This window comes from Elephantulus edwardii, unplaced genomic scaffold, assembly GCF_000299155.1.
Source record: "Elephantulus edwardii isolate Elephantulus edwardi_28Jun2011 unplaced genomic scaffold, EleEdw1.0 scaffold00044, whole genome shotgun sequence".
Taxonomy (NCBI): domain Eukaryota; kingdom Metazoa; phylum Chordata; class Mammalia; order Macroscelidea; family Macroscelididae; genus Elephantulus; species Elephantulus edwardii.
In genome coordinates, this window is record NW_006399794.1 from 13001270 (window position 1) to 13020660 (window position 19391).

The following is a 19391-nucleotide window of genomic DNA, read 5'->3' on the forward strand; positions in this document are numbered from 1 at the left end:
TCCTCCGGCCTCCGGCTCTCACTTCCTTCTCGAGCCCAGAGCTGCCGCCGCCGCCCCCAGCTCCCCCGCGGTGGGGAGGGCACCAGGTGAGGCCAGACCCGGGCCGGCGGGCAGGGGACCCAGGGCAGGAGAGTCCTGCTGGCCCCGGACGGGCCGCGGAGCCCGGCCCACGGAGTTTGCGCGCTCATGGCCGCGGCCGGGAGGTTCTCGGTTCCCTCCGAGTTGGGCGGGCGCGGCCGGCCGGGCCGGGCGGGGTGGGGACGGGGCCCCCGCGCCTTGGCGGGAGTGGGTTCCCAGCAACTGTACCGGCTGCCGGGAGAGTTCCCAGAGGCTGGTGTGCATCCCGCTCCGGGGACAAGTCTCTGCAGTGGAAGAGCTCAGAGCTAGGATGTGGGACTCAGAGGTGGGGGTGCCCACCAAGTTGTCGGAGGAGGAAGTGTGGGAGGTGAGAGGGTCTCAGGCCTGGAGGAGATGTCCCCTCCACCAGGGCGCTTGTGACATTTGTGATGTTGAGAGGACGCTGAAGCCTGCGAAGCTCGGACACTGCAGAAAAAGAGCTCCCTCCGTGGAAGAACGAGGTCACCCATGCCCGCCCTCGAAAGCTGCAGCTGAAAAGACCTGGAGAGGAACCCTACCGGCCCCATTCCTTCTCTCTGTGTATCTGTTTCTGTACGTTCCAAACTCTACATCTCTGGAGGCAAGCAGTAGATTTTTAGTGGCCGGCTGCCCACTTTCTGGCCTTGCTCTGTGGTGGGTAAGCCAAGGAAGGGAAAAGGCCTGGTCTTGTCTGTGAATGGACTCGTTAGCTATTGAGAGGTTAGGCAAGATAGCATCCCTAAGCAGGACTGTTTTCAGGAAATGGAGAAAATAGAACTGCGAAGCGTCAGTGTCTCTGGCATTATGAGAACATTTGGGAGACATCCATCTCCTAGTCTTACCCTCATTGTTAAGCCCTAAATTCTACATACATTCTCATTCTCTTTAGTCGCCACCCGCAAACCTTCTGTCACCCTCTCTTCTCATCTCTCTCATCTTCCTTCTCCCTTGACCTCTGCTCAACCACTCTGCACCTCTGCCCTTCTCAGCCCCCTGCTAACTCTCCTTCCCAGTTTCTAGCTTGGGGACTCGTGTGATTGCATTCCCGCAGGTTAACACAAGACGGTGTGGTGTCTTCCACCCACTGCCTTGCTCCTTCGTTTCCCCTTATTTTCATGTTCCTTAACCTGTCACCTTCCATTTCAGCCATGTCTCTCCAGTTTGAGGACCCCTGTGAGTTTGAGAGCTTTTCCAAACACCTCACTCCACCCCCTAAGGGCATGCTGTAAACTTTCTGAGATAGGGATGATTAAATGGCTGGAAAACTTGTTGAGGGGGGAAGGTCAATATACATAGTGTCTGTGTGTCCATAACTTTATCTTGAAAATAACCAAATAATTTCTCTCGGCCTTGAAAAGGCCCAGGGCAGAGGAAGCCAGCATAAAGAAGAGGACTCACAGTGGACAAGCTTGTGGTTAGCAGGAGGAAGCAGTCCATAACAGTCAGGGGAGAGTGACACAGGAATAAGACTGATGAGAGAGGCCATGAGAAATCAGAACCACCCAGGCTTTTGAGTACTTGACCAAGATGAAGTCATGAAGACTGGGGAATAGTCTTCTCACGTGATGGAATCCCTGGCTTCAGTGCCTTCTGGTTCCATTACCTCTTGGTGGGCAAGAATGGGACCAGGTCAGAAGAGTGATGGACTGAAAGGGAGCAATAGCAGGACTGCATCTGGTAGAACTTGAGTCTTAGCTATTTAAGGTCAGGAAAAGAAACAATAGGTGTCAGCTCTTCTTCCCTCCTGTCTTCTGGGGCCTACCAAGACTGAGTACTCAACAAAGGCCTGCCCTGGCCTGTGGGAGGACCATGATGACTGGGAATTCTCTGAATTTCTACTGGCCTATCTTGCTGCCTCTAGACATTCTTACTATCCCGCTGTCATCTAGGACCCTACTCTTTCTCTTTCACTAATTCCTTCTAATTTTAGTCTAGCCAAGCTTTGTAATCTCTTTTTGTTACCACTCCATAGACCTTTAGGATGTATGCTAAGTAACCGTTCTCTGCTCCTCTTGTCCACTCTACCCTGCCCACTAGAAAAAGAGGCAAAGGGAAGCAATTACAACTTTTTTGGGTTTCTAGGCACAACTAAATTAAAAAGCTTTTCTTAGCCCTCTCATCTCTCACATTTGCCTCTCTCCTTGAATTATTCCTCTTTCCAGGTCTCCCTTTCTACTCACCCATCTGATGTACATGGACTTTGACCCCAGGAGGAAATCCCAGGGAGGAGTCTGGCCTTGCAAAGACTCCCAGCCCAGAGAAGGATGTGCCTGAAAGACACTTTCTTAGCTAAAAAAAGAGAAAAACCCCAAAAGGGCAACATTTTACGTAACTGAGCAACTTATAGTACGATTCTTAAAGAAAAGTTGGGCAAAATGGGTTCTCCCAGGCAAAATCTGCCCTACTAGAGGTTTGAACTAATCACAAGAAAATTGTTACAGGGGAAAAAAAATCTGATAGAGAAGAGGATTTAATTGTGAAAAATACCATGGCGTGAGGGATTGGCTACAAGATTGCTGTTGAGGTTTTGATTAAAGGAATACTGTCAAGGTCAGGGCATGAAAAAAAGTGGCTGATACAGATACTAACTGGAAACACTGGATATAGTGCATTCCTTCTAACAATTTGTTAAGACAGAATGGCTAATATGAGCTTTTAGGGGCTCCTGAGCCTCTAAAATATGAGTGGTTGTGGTGATAGCTGGAGAACTGAAAAGAAAAGAGGAGTCTTGGCAGTTAATTTACATTAATGAAGAAGGAACACCTCCAAAAAAGAGGGTGAGAATTGTTATACAACTTAAAAAATTTAATCAGTGACACTAAAGGTACAGTAAGAAACTTGGTGTATGTTTTGGTTTTTAAAGAAAGAAATTGTTGTGGAACACAGTTCTGCTCTGATACACGTAAAGTCAACATGAATTGATAGTAACTGGATGACATCTAGTTTGGTTTTGGTGTACAGTAAAGGAATAACCTAAAAAAGGAGGTTCTGGCCTGGACTGAAGACCTTATCCTCTGTATACATTATAAGCCCATTAAGTAGTGAGGCTTGTAGGGTTTTGTGAGAAGGGCCAGTGAGGGAAACCAAAGACAGTCTGGGCCACCTCCCCAGGCCAGACTGGTTTTCCTGTCCAAGCTCCAGCTTCCTCTTTTGCCTTCATCTTGTATGGGGGGAGGGTATCTATCTCTCTAGGAGCTTGAGGCCAGGGAAGGAGCTCTCCTTGACTGGACCAGCTCCTGATGGTTGTCTGTTCTGTAATGTTACTTCTGGTTCCAGGGTGGACTAGATATGAGTCTGGGAACTTAGAAGCAAAAAAGAAAAAACCTCACATAAGAACCTGAGTCTATTGCCTCTATTTTTATTATTATTAAAATTATAACCTATGGGCCTTCCCTCCATGTCTCCTTTCATGGGGGGAGGTCCATCCCTTTGGACTTTCTAATAAATCCAGCATTTCTATTTTACCTTAAATAAAAAAAGATATATCCTATGGTAGGGTCAATCTAAATGAGATCAAAGAGATGTTGGGCCCCTTCCCACTTAGGAGTAATGATCCTTTTCCTCTTTTGTAGAAGTGAGACCAGTTCCTTTTCCTGAGTTTGCTACCAACTGTCAGTGTAAGCCTGGTTAACCATCTCTCTGGGCTCAATTTCAACACTATGGAGTTGTATATCAATACCTCCAAGGGATTTGTGAATTCTGATGCTTTGAATTTTCCTACCCCTGGAGGTCTCTCATAGCACTGCCCCTACTCTGGGTTCCTCCGGCTTCCCCAGTCTTGATCTGACAGTCCTGAGTGTTTTCTGTGACTTTTTGTCCAGGAAGAAGATATAGAGTCCATTTTCCTAAAGTATATAAAAGTTACAAATTGAGATCTTCAAGACAAGAACAGGAGAGTACTGGGGATTTTGTAGGGGGCTACAGACTAGTGGAGCATTCTGTCCCCTGCTAACAGTGGAAAATAGATGCTGGAGTTTCCTCCCTGACGTTTTTTTTCCCTTGTGGAAACCCCCTCAGACCTGGGGCAGGGCTGAAGGGAGAGGGTGGCCCTGGGCCTCTCTGTGGGTATTTTCAGGTGGGGAGGCAAGATTGAGAGGATGGCATTTGTGTACAACCTCCTGAGAAATGAGCAAAGGCAAAGGAAGTGCCATTTCACAGGCCTTTCATGGGGCCCCAGGACTGCTGATCTGCTGGGTGGGTGGTGAGGAGGAAGCCACTGTGGGAACTACTCTGTGGCACTTATTGGGGGAAGGGGTAACTTCCTCGGCTTCCCCAACCAGAGCTGTCCTGCCCCTCAGACTCATCTTGTGTGGAGCACTTCGTGAACTGGGGTGGGAAGGAACCGGTGGAGGGAAGGACTCCAACCCACCAGAGCCTTCCTAACTGCAACTGTCTTGTTTCCTCCTCTTCTCTGCCCCTCCTCTCCAGCCCTAGTGGGAGGAGTAAACTCTGTCTCTCACTTTACCTGCCTGGATCTTCCAAGGGACTGAAAAGTGAAATGGCAAAAGGTAGCAAGTTCTCTAACTTGAACTTTTTAAAGGCTGAGAACAAGGTTCTCTTGGGTTCTGTCCCTGCTAATGGGGAGAAGGGGAAGAAAAGAGAGAGACTCAGCACTTGGCTGGGGCCCAGCCCCACAGTGACCTCATGTTTCCCCCAGCTTCCTCCTCCCAGCCCAGCTGCAGCCAGCTGCAGCCCCTCTGAGCCTCTCTGTATCACCTCTTCCTGCAGAGCCTCCCTTCAAAACAAACAAACAAACAAAAAATTGACAGGCTTCCCAACACTGGTTTGCCCCTGTCTAACCCCTGACCAAGGCCTTCCAAATACAGGTATCCTCCCCCTTTCAAACTTTGCTTTACAGCACTCTACTTTTACCAAAGACCTGCACTAGTACCTGTTTTTGCTACCCTAAATAAACCCAGGAGATTTTTTTTTCTTAACAGAAGGCAAAAGTATTATTCAGTGTTTGTTTTGCAGCAATCTGTTAAATAGGCAGCAGGCAGCAAGAATGGCCTTGCCAAGCTCCTTCCCCACAAACTACACTAAACCATGTCTGTGAACATTTAGTGTTATTTTAGTTTTATATGTGATGTGGTAGCTTGTTTTTTTAAATCTGGGAATGCTCAAAAATGTTTCCTGTATAAATTAATGGTAATTGCTTCTTTGGTTTATACCATTTCAGCTTGCAAAATATTTCATAGGAATACTCCTTTTGGATAGTAAGGGAGACCTGTAGTTTCAGTCCTTAGACTGTCAAGAACCATTTTTTTTCTCCTCATCACCTATGAGACACTGGTCATGTGTCTATCCATTACCTGTTCCGTCCCTCTCACCTTCCATCTGAGGATGGGAAATGTGTCTGTTACTGTAACCTTGTGGCCTTTTATGTTGAGGAGGGAGTTGGTTACCCTTATCTCATCTCCTTGGGCATGGAGGGTCTCCCCTTCTTGACAGCATCAAAGTCTGTGGTTCACGGGAAGTAGAGTATGTCAGTACATAACTTTTGTTCATATTCTGGCCTTCTGGAAGTAAGCAAGGGGACATTTATATCCGTATGAGGCATATAGTTATTCAGTACAATGAACAGTATAGACAGCCAGTGCTGGCAGATGGGGCGGTAGAGGTGCTTCTTGTGCTGTCCAGGAGAAACAGGGAGCAGAACTTATCCCTTGAGGGATAAGAGCTGAAGAGAGCAATAATCCAGGAAGAATTCATGTGCAAAGGCATGAAGGACAGATTGAGTTCATCCAGTTATTTACTGACAGCAACTGGGTTTTGCACTCTGACCAGGGAGACTGAAATCATCCAGGACCTTGCCCTTAAGGCCCTCCCAGTTTAGTGCCATAGATAAGATTCAGATCAGCCAACACATGATACAAGATCTACAAGCATCAGACCTTGGATGAGATAGAGCCACTTGGGTGATTTGAGAAAATTTTCTTGGAAGAGGTGGCACTACTGCTTGGTTCTCGATGACAGAGAAAGGTTCCTTGAGACAATTGAACCTCCTGAGTTGAGAGATAGGAAAGGGAGAAAAATGCTGGATTTTCATAGGTACAGTGACTACAACTGTTTTATATTTTAGGGAAGAGAATAAGGTGATATGGCCAGAGTGACATGAGAATGAGTTCATGAAGGACTGGAGAAGGTGAGGCAAAGGGCAGGGAGGAAAGATCGAGGAGGCTGTAGTGAGTTCCAGTTGCTTCCACACTCCTCCACCTCTGAGGGGCCATTTCTCCCCTCCCCCACTCCCATTTGGGACACTTCCCTTGCTATAAAGGCCACAGAGATCTGGCAAAATCAGGCCATCAACTGCTTCCTTTCCAGCACTCTTCTTGACTTGCCTGGGCCACACCCCCAAGGCTAGGCCCCACTGAGTGCAGCTGGTCTCCTGGAACCACACTCTGCTTTCCCCAGATCTGTGTTCCTATGGACTATGCTTCCTGCTGGGGCCAGGTGAAACTGATACTGGGAAGAAGGAGCTTCTGGGTCTCTTTTCAGTTATGGGCTTAGGTGGGTCTGTGCAGATTTGTGTGGGTCTATTGTGCACAAATAGAGCAGAAGGTTACAAATTCCTGATTACTATTTCTATACTTGGTTTTTCTGTGGCGAGAATAGGGAAGCCCAGCCTCCAGCACTGATGATTGGAGGAGACTCACATAGAGCCAAAGCAGAGTTAAAAGAGTGGCTGTGCAGTGATGTTCAAAGGAAGGAGAATTCAGTAGCCCAATGGAATTCTGAGACTTAAGCCTGGAGAGGTCAGAGATTTGAGACAGAATGGCAGCAGAGGGGAAAGCAAGAGTAAACATGCATATTTACAGACAATATTGAAGACTCTCTGACTCAGGGAACTTATATTTGCAGAGTACCTATATTATGCAAGTTTATTAATCTGTTTACAAATTTAATAACAGCCCTTTGAAATAGACAGTATTATGGTTACATTTGAAAGATAAGGGAATTGAGAATTAGAGGGATAAATCACAAGCCCAAGGCCACACAGCTGATAAGTAGCAGGGCTAGGATTTAAACTCAGACTTATATGACTCCAAAATCTTTTATCAGGTATTTTGAGTGCCGAGATAAGGACCAGGCATGATCTGAAATAAGCCAAGAATAAAAAATTTAGAATAAGTCATTGTAATTTGTATAATCACTGATTTGCAGAGTATTTACTAAATGTTTCAGCACTGATTGTAAGTGGATGCAGGAACAGGTAAATTTTGTTCTTTTGTATATAGGGTCGCTGTGAATCACTGTGACACAGTAGCACCCAGCAACAACAGTGAATAAGTACAATGAGCTCCTGTCTCCAAGCAAACCGCTCTCCTTTGGCCTCCTGTAGTACTGATGTCCATTCTCTGCTGGCACAGATTAGACACTACCTTTTAGCATATGTCTTCTTAAATGGGTGATAAGCCTTGTCAGGCCACGAGATTTCAGAGGTATTTATCCTGAGAGAGTCTAAATTATACCTTATTTAGGGAGAATGGGTATGCAGGTGTTGAGTGGTGGCATCAGCTCCCATTCCTGCCTGTTGGGATCACTGTTACCTCTTGTGTGCATAACTCTTCCCATGTTATAATGCATACTCATTTTCTTGATTTTACTGGACCCTGTGAGGCGAAATATCACTCCTATCTTAAGAGCTGAAAAAAACTAAGGTTCCAGAAAGGGAAATAAATGACTTGTTTGTAGATTGTCAGATGCCTTGAGACAAACACAGGACTTTTAATCCAAAAGTTAGGGTTTGTGTTCAGGCCCTTTACTGACTAGCTTGTGTAACTTTGGATTATTTATCTGCTCTAAGTTTATTTCCTATTTTACATCTGTAAAATAAGAATAGGTTGTTAAAGGCTCTCATGACAATACCACATGAACTATAAAGGATTATACAGTGTGAGGACTTTTTCTCAAGTAGCAGATAAACCCAGGAGGTCAGAGTCAGGTATCCAGTGCTGTTATCCCAACACCACAGGGTCTAGGGCCCCTTCTTTGCTTGTTTCTGGAGGCTACCTTACTCATGATCCTTTTCAGTCCTTGCTCCCTTCCAGCCCGGAAGCAACCCTTCCCTCCCCTACTCCTTTGAGGGCTGATTGATTTACTGATTGCTGGTTGATAGCTACCTCCCTAGAGAGCTGCCTGTACTTCCAGTTTCTTGGACCTTAGGACTACTGTTCAGAGTTCCCTCCTTGCCTTCCTGCCTTGGCCATCTCAATGCTGGGCTTGTGGAGAAGAGTTCCCAGTTATACTGCCGAACATACTCTTCTCCCTACTGTATGTGAAACTGAAGGCTTATAGCCCAGAAATGTCAGCGCTTTCAGAAATACACTGGACACAAATAATGACAACTACCCACTGTCCATGGAATGACATTTTTCCTTTCTGTTTTATGGATGGGGAAACTAAGACCCAGAGAGGGGAAGTGGATCTTGGTTGGCTGCAGGAAGTCAGCAGCAGAGCAAAGGTGAAACTGCACCTCAGAACTTGCCTTCCAGTGCACTGTGCTGGAAGGTGGTCCACTGTACTGTTGTAGTTAGATGCTGTCTAGTCAGTCCTGATTCATGGTGATCCCATGTATGCAAAGAGGAATGATGACTCCAAGGCTGGCCTTTAGAAGCAGACCTTGAGGCCTGTCTTCCAGTGTGTCTCTTGGGGAATTTGAACCATGAACCTTTAGATTTGTAAAGTGCTTGGCCATTTACATTTATTTGTGCCACACAGGGACTGCCTCCGTTGCTTTAGAGGGCCATCATCTCCTTCCTTTATCTGAATATCTGGAAGTTGACCCTAACACTTATTCATGTAAATAAAATTCAAAACTCATTGCCCTCAAGTTGGAACTGACTCATAGCTGACCCCCCGGCAGGTTTCAGAGGCTGTAAATGGAATGGAAGGAGCTTGCCCATCATCTTCCTTCCACAGAGCTGCTGGCAGATCGGAACTACCAGAGAGGCTCTACCTTTGGGTTAGCAGCACAGGTCCCTACAGGCAAATACACATGCAAATATGCATGTAAATATTTTTTTAATGAGAATTAAAGAGGCATCCTTATAGAGAAACCATTTTTCTTCCAACTGACCCCAGGAAAAGCTGTTTTCCTGAAAGAGAGCTGGGGCCAAACCCTGGGCTTTATGTAACCCCCATGATGCCAAAGAGCACCATTTCTCACTAAAGGAATTTTTATCTTTGGTTGTGAAGGCTTTTGAATCAGTGGTTAAGAGGCCAGACAGTGGGGCTAACGACTTCCTAGAATACAATACAGAATAAAATGAAGAATATTCTTTATGAAGAATAAAATGGAGAAGATGGGTCAGTGGTAAAAGTTGAGTGGAGCCAGGCATACTTTGAAGATTTTCTAAAACAAGACTGACCCCTTCTAGCAAGGAGGGATCTTGTGGGAGAGAAGCAGGGAAAGGAAGTCACATATTGGCCCGCAGAAGTGCCCCATGGCCTAGAGGAAGTAGCCGATAAGAGGAGGACCCTTGCCACAATAGTATAAATAATCACAGGGTTTCCGGAAGCTCTGTCCTGTCCCAGAACTCAGAAAAGCAGTTCCTCACCCCAGAGGCCTGAAAGCTGCAGTGGAGATCAGGGTGGTGGCTGGAACTGACTTCCTCTCTCATACTTACCCACTAATAATTACAGTAACCTATTTATTGGGCACTTCCTTTACCATGCCTCACTTTGCACATACTATCTCATGTCATACTCTAAGCTGTTCTAATATAGTAGGCAGTGTTATACAGATGAGAAAAATTAAAGCTCCAAGAACTTAAATACGTTGCCAAGAATCATACATGACTAATTGGTAGAGCAGTGATTAGAACCCATGACTGATCCTTATCATTCTGGGTGACAGTGCTTTAATGGCATTATGTTCTCTATCAAAGAGGCTTCTTGTTAGGTACCATCAAGCCAGAAACAACTTGCTGGTCCAACCCCCCAAAGTGGGTTTTCAGAGGCAGTATATCACACTGGAGGAGATTGACCATATTATCTCCTGTGGAGCAGCTCATGGATGTGAACCATGTGCCTTTAGCCCCACAGCTCCTTATGCACTATGCCACCAGAGCTCACCGAAGAGGCTAGAAGTCCCTAAAATTCTTCAGAAAAATCTTCCAGAAAGAGATGATTAAAGGGAAAATTTAGTGTTCAAGTTCAAATCGTATCCTTGCTCATTCTCCAGTATTCTTCTGCATTGAGTTGTTGTTCAGGGTGTAAGTAGCTGGATATGTTGTCCATGCTTACACGAATGATGGGGTAAGTTTGTCCCTATCTCTAGAACACTCTGGATTGGGTCTGGGAAGTATCTAGAGAATTGTGTTCCCTACTCAGTGTACAAGGGAGCTCTGATGGCCTAATGGTAAGCTGCAATCTCTAAGGCACATGGTTTGAATCCACCAGTTGCTCTGCTGGAGAAAGGTGAACAGTCTCCTCCCATGCGATTACCTGCCTCTGAAAACCTGCCAGCGGGTCAGCTATGGGTTGGTTCCCACTTGACAGCAACAACCCAATGTATTAGTCTGTCTTGGAGGAATTGCAATGAGGGTACTCAGTTAGAGGCAAGGATGGTGAAATTCCATCTCATACTTTGGCTATGTTTTCAAAAGGGGCCAGTCCTTGGGAAAAGACATCATGCTAGGAAAGGTGGAGGCTCACAGAAAGACAGACTGACCCAGTGACTGTAACAGTGAACTCATGGTGAGAACGGTACAGGATAAGGCAAGGTTATTTAATCTGTTAAAAGGGTAGTTGTGAGTTTTAGTCAACTTGATAGCATATAGTAAAAGGAACAACTCAGTGTGCTTCTAATTGTGCCTTTTGTTTTGCATTCAGTAGCCAAGGTGTCAGGTTTCAGGAAATTGGAAATATTGTTGCACTGGGTAAATGTCCTGGAGTTGGTAGATTTCCACCTGTGGCATCTCAGAAGTTACCTGGACAACTGTCCTGTGCCGGAATTCCTCCAGTTTCCTGGTAGACGCCTACATTTGAACAGCCTGCTTCTCTACACTACTTTTATTGACCAGATAAAAAGAAGAAATAGCTAATTCTTACTGAGTTCTTATTATGGCCAGATGTTTTGCTGTTTTACATATATTAACTTGCTTTATCTTCACAACAACCTAGTGAGGTAGGTATTGTTTTATCCCCATTGTTTTACAGATAAGAAAACTAAGGCATTGAGAGGTTAAATAATTTGTACAGGATCACACAGGTAGGAAATAATAGAACTTATTTGACCTCAAATCAGTCTGGCCCCAGAGCTTACATACTTCATATCATATTTTATTGCCAGCCTTTGGTGTTTTCATACTTGAATATCTTTGCTAAATTTCAAAACCTCTCATTTGGTATCTTTGTCTCTGTGTATGATGGTGTCAGGTTAAAGCAGCAGGAACTGGTTTCCCTCTGTGTGCCTCTATCCTTTGTTGATAATGGGCAGAAGCCTCCCTAAAGAGTCTCTCTCTCCTCTATCCACAGATAACTGCAACCAGAGGAGACCAGAAGAAAGGGGAGGCATTGCCTCCACTGCAGCTGTTACAACCAGGATGCAGAGCATCAAGTGTGTGGTGGTGGGCGATGGAGCCGTGGGCAAGACGTGCCTGCTCATATGCTACACAACTAATGCCTTTCCCAAGGAGTACATCCCCACAGTGTTCGACAATTACAGCGCACAGAGTGCAGTTGATGGGCGCACAGTGAACCTGAACCTGTGGGACACGGCGGGCCAGGAGGAGTATGACCGCCTCCGCACACTCTCCTACCCTCAGACCAACGTCTTTGTCATCTGTTTCTCCATTGCCAGTCCGCCTTCCTACGAGAATGTGCGGCACAAGTGGCATCCAGAAGTGTGCCACCACTGCCCTGATGTGCCCATCCTCTTGGTGGGCACCAAGAAGGACCTGAGGGCCCAACCTGACACCTTACGTCGCCTCAAGGAGCAGGGCCAGGCGCCCATCACCCCGCAGCAGGGCCAGGCACTGGCCAAGCAGATCCATGCTGTGCGCTACCTCGAGTGCTCTGCTCTGCAGCAGGACGGCGTCAAAGAGGTGTTTGCCGAGGCTGTCCGGGCTGTGCTCAACCCCACGCCAATCAAGCGTGGGCGGTCCTGCATCCTCTTGTGACCCTGGCATTCAGCTTGGAGGCTGTCCCTGCCCCCCTACCAGTTGTGCCTTGGTGCCTTGTCTACCCCCAGCTGTGCCTTAAGGACTAATTCTGGCACCCCTTGCCAGGGGGTCCCTGAACCCCATTTTCTCTGAATGCCTTTTACCTTTAAGGAGGCCTGCAGGGAAGGGGGCATTAGGCCTTGCCACACTGCATTTGGGAACACCAAGTATTCCCATGAGCTCATCTAGGTAAAGGCTGGATCCCTTCCAAGAAGCCAGCCCAGGGCCCTCTCCTTATTATCCCCTACTGACCAGTTCATGCAGCTTTTCCACACAGGTGTTTGTGCCTGTTATGCCTCAGGTTAGGGGTGCTCAGCAGTCCCTAGCATTTGCCTTTGCTGCTCTTGGAATTGCTCCGCCCCCAAGATGCTCTCACCCTTTCTTAGGGAAGACAGAATCCTGAGATGAATGTGCCCTAACCTGCCCCTTGTGCCTTGGCCTTACGCATCTGCTGACTGACTCAGCCCCTGTGCTCCTGGGGGGCCTTTTCCACCCCCATCAGCATCAATAAAACCTCCTGTCTTCAGTGGCCTTGGCTCCTCCCTGTGTGCTAGGCAGTGGGGGTTGGGTAGGACTGGGCTTGGGTTAGGGCTCCCCAGAGACTGGGAACCTTTTGTTTCCTGCAAGAGGGGACAGGAGACAATAGTGTGCTTTGTGATTACTTCACACACACACACACACCCCCAATTTCCCTAACAAAGCTCTGGGCTCCCTTGGAGGTACCAGTCTTTCTCTAGAGCCCAGTCACTGATGCTGTAGTGGACTAGGATGCAAAGCATGGAGGAAGACTTCCTGATAGAGGGTTCAGAAAGATAGCTGTAAGTCACTGCCCTAGTCACTGCATAGTTCTTACAAGATGGATTAATTCTCATTCACCAGCCTCAGAACACCTCAGTTGTAAGAGTGGTGCTATTTGGAATTCTATTTTGTTATGAATTTACTCCTTCAATCCCAAACCCTGCTCTCACTTTAATTCCTATCAAAGAGATTAGCCCCAAGGACTAGCAGACCTAATCCATAGTTTGAAAAAAAAATATTTATTCTCCTTTGAAATAAAATATACAACCAAAAGAGCTCTGGGGCAATAGATAGGATAGGGGAAGATTCCGGGGAGTCCATTTTGGGGTGGAAATCTTGATTCTGATACCTCCCCATACCTTTGCAAAGGGAGGAAAATGTCTATAAGCCAGATTTCTGTTGGGAAGAAAAATACATGTTCCTTTTCTGGAGCAGGTCATCCCGGAGATAACACAGCAGCACACTTGCATCAGTGCCATCAAAAACCACACACTGGAAGCCCTTGGGAGTCACATAGCCTACCAATCCCCCATTATACAAATGGGCATACTGAGGTTCAGACAGGGAAGGGTATATACCCCAAAGGCACGCACCAAAAAGTTGTCAGGACTAGAACACCAAGGCAAACTTAGGTCTAGATGTGTAGTGAGTGTAGGCCTTAAGACGTGAAGTAGACAACTGCATGGAGAGGAAAGGCTGTGGATTTAAGGTGGATTGATGTTCCCCAATTTCAGCGATAAGTGGCTATCGAAGGATTAAAAACTGGGATGTTTATGAACCCTAGGATTTTTTTTTTTAGCACCAGAAGGTGGAGCTCTCCTCCCAGGCCAGCTTCTTGAGACTTCTCAGACAGGGATGGTGCTTCTTAAAGGCTCTGAAGCCATGTGGAAAGTGGGAGAAAGAAGCCAGCAGGACTGTAGTAAAGCCTTGTCCTATGGCCTTCCTCCCTTCTCCCCACCCACTTCAGGAGGACCCAATGAGGACACAAGTAGGGAAGGTCAAAGTATCATCTTGTTTCCGGGCAATGGACCTTCCTCCCCTGATCATTAGGAGAAAGGATTCAGAATCTTTTTTCTTCTGGCTGGGAGGAAATGAGCAGCTCCTTGTTTCCGAAGTCCCACCAGGCGGTCATGTGGAATGCCATGTTGGTTAGGACAACAGTGTACTCCAGGATGGCAAAGATGGTATATACTGTTGTAAGGACACAGAATGTCAAGGTGACCTGCCACTTCTACTCAGGGCATCTTGATAAATCTCTTTACCACTTGATCACCACAGGGAACACAGTAACAGCCAGCCCCCAAGACTTGAAGCCATACTGTGCATAGAAAACATCACAACCACCCCACAGCCATTGTGGCCACTTGTGGATCCCAGCCTGGCCTCACCTCCAGCCTCACAGTACATGTTGTGCCGAAAGTAGACAGCCAGTGCCGAGAAGAAGGAGATAAAGTTGATGATGAAGAGCCTCTGTTTCCAGCTGTAGGATTTTCGTTCCTAAGGGAGGAGCTGTTTTATCACCCTGCAGCTTGCTGAGGGTGTGAAAAGGCTACTCCTCCAGCCCAGGCTCCTAAGGTTCCCTTGTCTCCCCTGGTTCCCCACTAGGGGTTATGAGAAAGGACACAGGCAGGGGCAGCAGGCCCACAATCCTGCCTGGGGGTGGAGTGTGTGTCAGACCAAGGAGCAATCTGCCTCTACCCATCCCAGTTCTGGGGAATTGTGTTAAATACTGTGGGGAGAGGAAAGGTGTGTATGTGATTGACTGTGGAAACTAGTAAAAAGACTACAATCCCTGATCGTCTTCTTACCCCATGACAGGCTGAATGTAGCTCCTCATTCTACTTATTTAGAGCCTCCATATGTTACACACCCACACCTAGTCCTAGACTGAGACCAATCCAACCCCCACCACTCATCAGTGTTCCCATTAGAACTTCAGTTCTCACCTCACCATCACCACATCCTGAGGACAGGTGTCCTCGCTTTGTTCCTGGGCATCTGAAGCCCCCGCTAGGGGTAGACCCGTACCTCCTGACTTACTGTGTGCTTCTTGGTTAGCCGCCAGAGAATGCAGGTGAGGAGCATGTAACTGAGGGATGAGGCGATGAACACAATGAAAGCATTCTCGTGGATGGCTGATGGAAGAGAGGACAGTTGGGGGACATGCCATGCAGGGAGTGCCCAAACCCACAGGGAGTACCCAAACCCCAAGGCAGAGTGAGTGGAAGAGTGGGTCCCTTCTTGACGGAGGTGGGGTAACTTCCCTCCCTGAACCCTTCCCCGCTCTTCCCTCGTCCAGGCACCCACTGAAGTCCTCTGAGGAGGAGACGTAGGTGAGCACTAGCAGCGCAAGGTTCTCGACGACGTTGAGGCCAAAGTTGAGACGGCAAAGTGGGCGGTAGCCAGGGCATGGGCAGGCACAGCTGAGGTAGTGGTTCCAGTAGGCGAAGGCCACCAAGAAGCGGGGTGCCGAGTGCAGGCCGATGCAGAAGCGCCATACATAGCGCTGAGGAACCTCCCCACCAATGGCCGAGCTCACCGACGGCAGGTAATTGGGTACCTGGAGAGTTGTGACCCATCTGGGCACTGGCTTCAGCCAGTTCTACCCATCTACAGAGCCACCTCTTTACCTATCAGGATCACTTCCCGCCACCCCATGGCTCTGTTTCAGTCCTACCCCTTCCAAGATGTAGTATTTCAACCAACCACCTACAGAGCTCTCTCAAAAAACCACCCCTCCAAGGACTTGAGCATAATATCCTGTCATTTCACAGCAGGGGCATAAAAACTATCTCCATTCCCCCCTCAAACTAAAACCTGCTCGTGACTGGGCACCTTTGCAAACAGGTTCAGATGCTCCCTGAACCCTCCAGAAAAGGGCATATGACTGGTTGTAAGGTCTCTGATTCAGTCGAGTGGAGCAGCAATGAACCACAGACCATCTGAGTTTCCTGTGACAGTGCTGGACTCACTGCACAGCTCAGCTGTTCCTCTGGTTGCTCTCAACTCCACTCATTTCTCTAGACAAGTGTGCCAAGGTGGCTGGAGGGACTGAGATCCTAGAAGGACTTCCTCCATCTTGATCAAGTCTGAGAAAGCAGGGACTCCTAAGCTGATATAGTCTAAGAAAAAGGACCCTGTTTCTGGACATCTCTTCTATCCATCCTTTGCAATGTTTAGAATTCCTCATTCCTTAACAATTGTAACCTCCTTCCTTAAGGATGAGAAAGGAGGAGTTAATTCACATGGCTAAAAAAAATGGTGTTTTGCCTGTACAACAAGAGAGTAAGTTTTAATGTGCATGCTACTCACCTGTTGGTTGTCTTAAAATGCAGGTCTGAAATGGAATCTGAAAATCTACATTTCTGAATGGTTCCAGGGCTGTGAAAGCTGACAGGTCAAAGCTCATAACTTCCATCGTTTTGGGTTTTGTTGTTTTGGTTTTTTTTAAGACCTCTGTCAAAGGCCAGATGGTAACAGAACCCAATGATAGAACAACCTTGCTGACTATGGAGAGACTAGTCTTCAAAAATGGAATTCTGGACAATTCCTTCTTTTCTCCCAGTAGAAGTTAGCGCCTCTAAATGGGTACCCGGAGCCTCTGAGGATGAGGGCAAAGCTGATGCAGCTCATGAAGTAGGGGGAACCTGGGTGAAGACCAGCCAGGGATTCCAGCCTCCACAGGGAAGAAGGTGGATTCCTCTCAGCACTGTCAGAAGAAGGTAAGTGTAGAACTCGTGAAGACAGAGGCTGTGGCTTGAGACCACATTCAGAATTTCATTCTGGGTTATCAGGCAGCATGGAGGCTTTAGAGTCCATATACAAACCTGAACTCACATTCCAGCTCTGCTTTTAGTACCTGGCTGATTTTAAGCAAGTCACCTCATCTCTTTGAGCTTCAATTTCCTCATTGGAAAACTAGAGAAAACATCATCTACCTTGCAGGATGATTGTAAATACAAATGTGACATATATAAAGCATGTGATATTATCTGGCATAGAGAGGGTACAATAAGTGGGGGCTTTCAGAAGACAAACATCCTTGAAGAGCTGCATGACCACTGAACATGGGAAAGCCTCTATCTGGAGCAGGATCATATATATTCATCTAACACTTCTGAGGCACCCATGCCTCATTTGACTTATTTGCCTCTCTGGTTTCCTGAGTCAAGTTAGTGGGAACGTGTCTCTCACTCCCTGAAATGTTCATTCTGAAAATTCTAACCCTAATCTCAGTTACTTTAAAGGGAACAGGGTCTGCATCTAAACTGACTAGAGAGTCCTGATCGTTCTAGGGACCAGAGATCTGAAAGATGCTGGGGAACAGATAATGAGTAGAGAGAGCACAAAGTCAGAAGGAAACCTCAAAAGAAGAGAGAGTTGGGAACTCTGGTGGCCTAGTGGCAAGGAGCTGCAACTACAATCCCAGAGGTGAATGGTTCAAATCCACCAGATGCTTTGCCGGGGAAGGAGGGACAATCTCCTCCTGTACCAGTCAGATGTCAGATCTGATTTGACGGTACACGCACACAAAAATAATAAAATAAAAAAATTTAAAAATTTTAAAAAAAAAAAGAAGAGAGAGTTAAGCCCCCATGACTAAGTCCTGTCCTCACAAACTCCTCTGAGATAAGAGATAGGAGGGGATTCTAAAAGCAGAGATTGATGTCCAATCACATACACATACATACACACAACCATCATCATCATCATGTGCAGAAAATCATGTGTCACTCATCCCCATCCAAAATACACTAATTCCCCACTCATCAACTATGGCAGGAACAAAGAACATCAGGAGCTATTAGAACTCAGGTACGGCGAGCTCTGGTGGCCTAGTGGCAGGAAACTGTACTGCAATCCCATAAGTGCACGGTTCAAATCCACCAGATGCTCTGCTGAAGGAGGAGGAACAATTGCCTCCTGTACCAGTCAGATCCAATTTGACGGTACACACATAATTAATTAATTAATTAATTAAAATTATTTAAAAAAAAAACCTCAGGTACACAGCTCACCAAAATCTCTATGAGCCCAGAGCTAAGAAAGTGACAAAGAGAGACCTAGTTTCTTTGTTTCACGACATAAACCTTTTGGCCTGGAGACATGACCTGTAGATCTTGGGATCAGAAATATGTATAATGGGAGAAGGGGGGGAATCCCTCTGCCATTGTTGTTGTGTATCTTAGAGTCAATTCCTACCCACAGCAATCTACAAGACTGTGTAGAACTGCCTAATAGGGTTTGCTAGAATGAAATCTTCATAGAAGATTACCAGGTCTTTCCCACACACAGAGTAGCAGGCGGATTCAAATCACTGACCTTTGGGTTAGCATCTGAGCACTGAACTACTGCACCACCAGGGCTCCTTTCTCTATAACAATACTTGGATCTTACCATTACAGATTCATTCCATTGGCTTTAGACAAGATTCTCCCCAAGTAACAAATAACTATCTACCTTACTGCCCCTACCCCTTACCAACAGGACACAAATCTTGCATTTCTGTTAGTTCTAATGCTACTCCTCTCTACTCAGGAGCCAGAATGATGTGACACACAAATCTGATTGTGTCTCTTTCCTGTTTAAAATATTCATGGCTACCCATTTTCCTGTGAAAAAAATCTAAAGTCCTCAGGTTCCAAGCTGATTCATTCAGAATCTTCTTCACCCCCCCTAACAACAATGCCTCCTCCTCCGGGAAAGACTTCCAACTAAGTGAGTGCTTCCTCTGTGGGTCCCTGTCTTTTCCTTTTTCTCCCCAGTAGGAATCCCAACCCCCCCATTATCTGAACCTACAGTCCCATTTTCTGACTCTCTTGTAGGAAAGAAATGCTAGGAGAAAGCCATAGCTCTGACACAGATGCTGGGCCCTCAGGGAAGGCCTGGTAGACTGAGCTGGGAGGCAGGAAATCTATCAAGGGGTTTGAATGGCAGAGCCCTGGATGAACAGGCTGTGGGACTGGGGCTTCCAGAGGGAGAGGTCAGTCTTATTAAAGATCCAAGAATAGCTTTTCTACGAAGATGGCACTGAAAGCCAAGAAGGAAGCCCCTGCCCCTCCCAAAACTGAAGCCAAAGCAAAGGCATTTAAAGGCCAAGAAGGCAGTCCTGAAGGGCATCCACAGCCAAAAAAAAAAAAGAAGATGAGCACGTCACCCACCTTCCGGTGGCCTAAGACGCTGAGACTCCGAAGGCAGCCCAAATACCCTCGGAAGAGCACCCCCAGGAGAAACAAGCTTGACCACTATGCCATCATCAAATTTCCCCTGACCACTGAGTCAGCTATGAAGAAGATAGAAGATAACAACACACTTGTGTTCATTGTGGAT

The 19391-nt window shown here is 46.8% G+C and overlaps 2 protein-coding genes across 5 annotated transcripts in view; one reads left to right on the forward strand and one right to left on the reverse strand.

The window, feature by feature from the left end:
* The first annotated feature begins 6 nt into the window (after positions 1-6).
* On the forward strand, positions 7-12792 carry RHOG (ras homolog family member G). The gene is made up of 2 exons (XM_006885540.1): positions 7-86; positions 11578-12792. Exon 2 carries the CDS (start codon positions 11646-11648, stop codon positions 12219-12221), a length of 576 nt encoding a protein of 191 aa, XP_006885602.1. The 5' UTR covers positions 7-86; positions 11578-11645; the 3' UTR covers positions 12222-12792.
* A 1329-nt stretch (positions 12793-14121) lies between these two features.
* The window catches only part of PGAP2 (post-GPI attachment to proteins 2), a 32720-nt gene continuing 27450 nt past the window's right edge, over positions 14122-19391 (reverse strand). For 2 of the 4 annotated variants that reach the window (XM_006885539.1, XM_006885537.1), the window contains 4 exons: positions 15369-15621; positions 15102-15196; positions 14450-14558; positions 14122-14252 (listed from right to left, as the gene is read on the reverse strand). In XM_006885539.1, coding sequence (XP_006885601.1) covers positions 14122-14252; positions 14450-14558; positions 15102-15196; positions 15369-15621 — 588 coding nt within the window. Of the gene's footprint in view, positions 14253-14449; positions 14559-15089; positions 15197-15368; positions 15622-19391 lie in introns of all 4 variants that reach the window. The other 2 variants (XM_006885538.1, XM_006885536.1) reach the window with 1 other exon arrangement.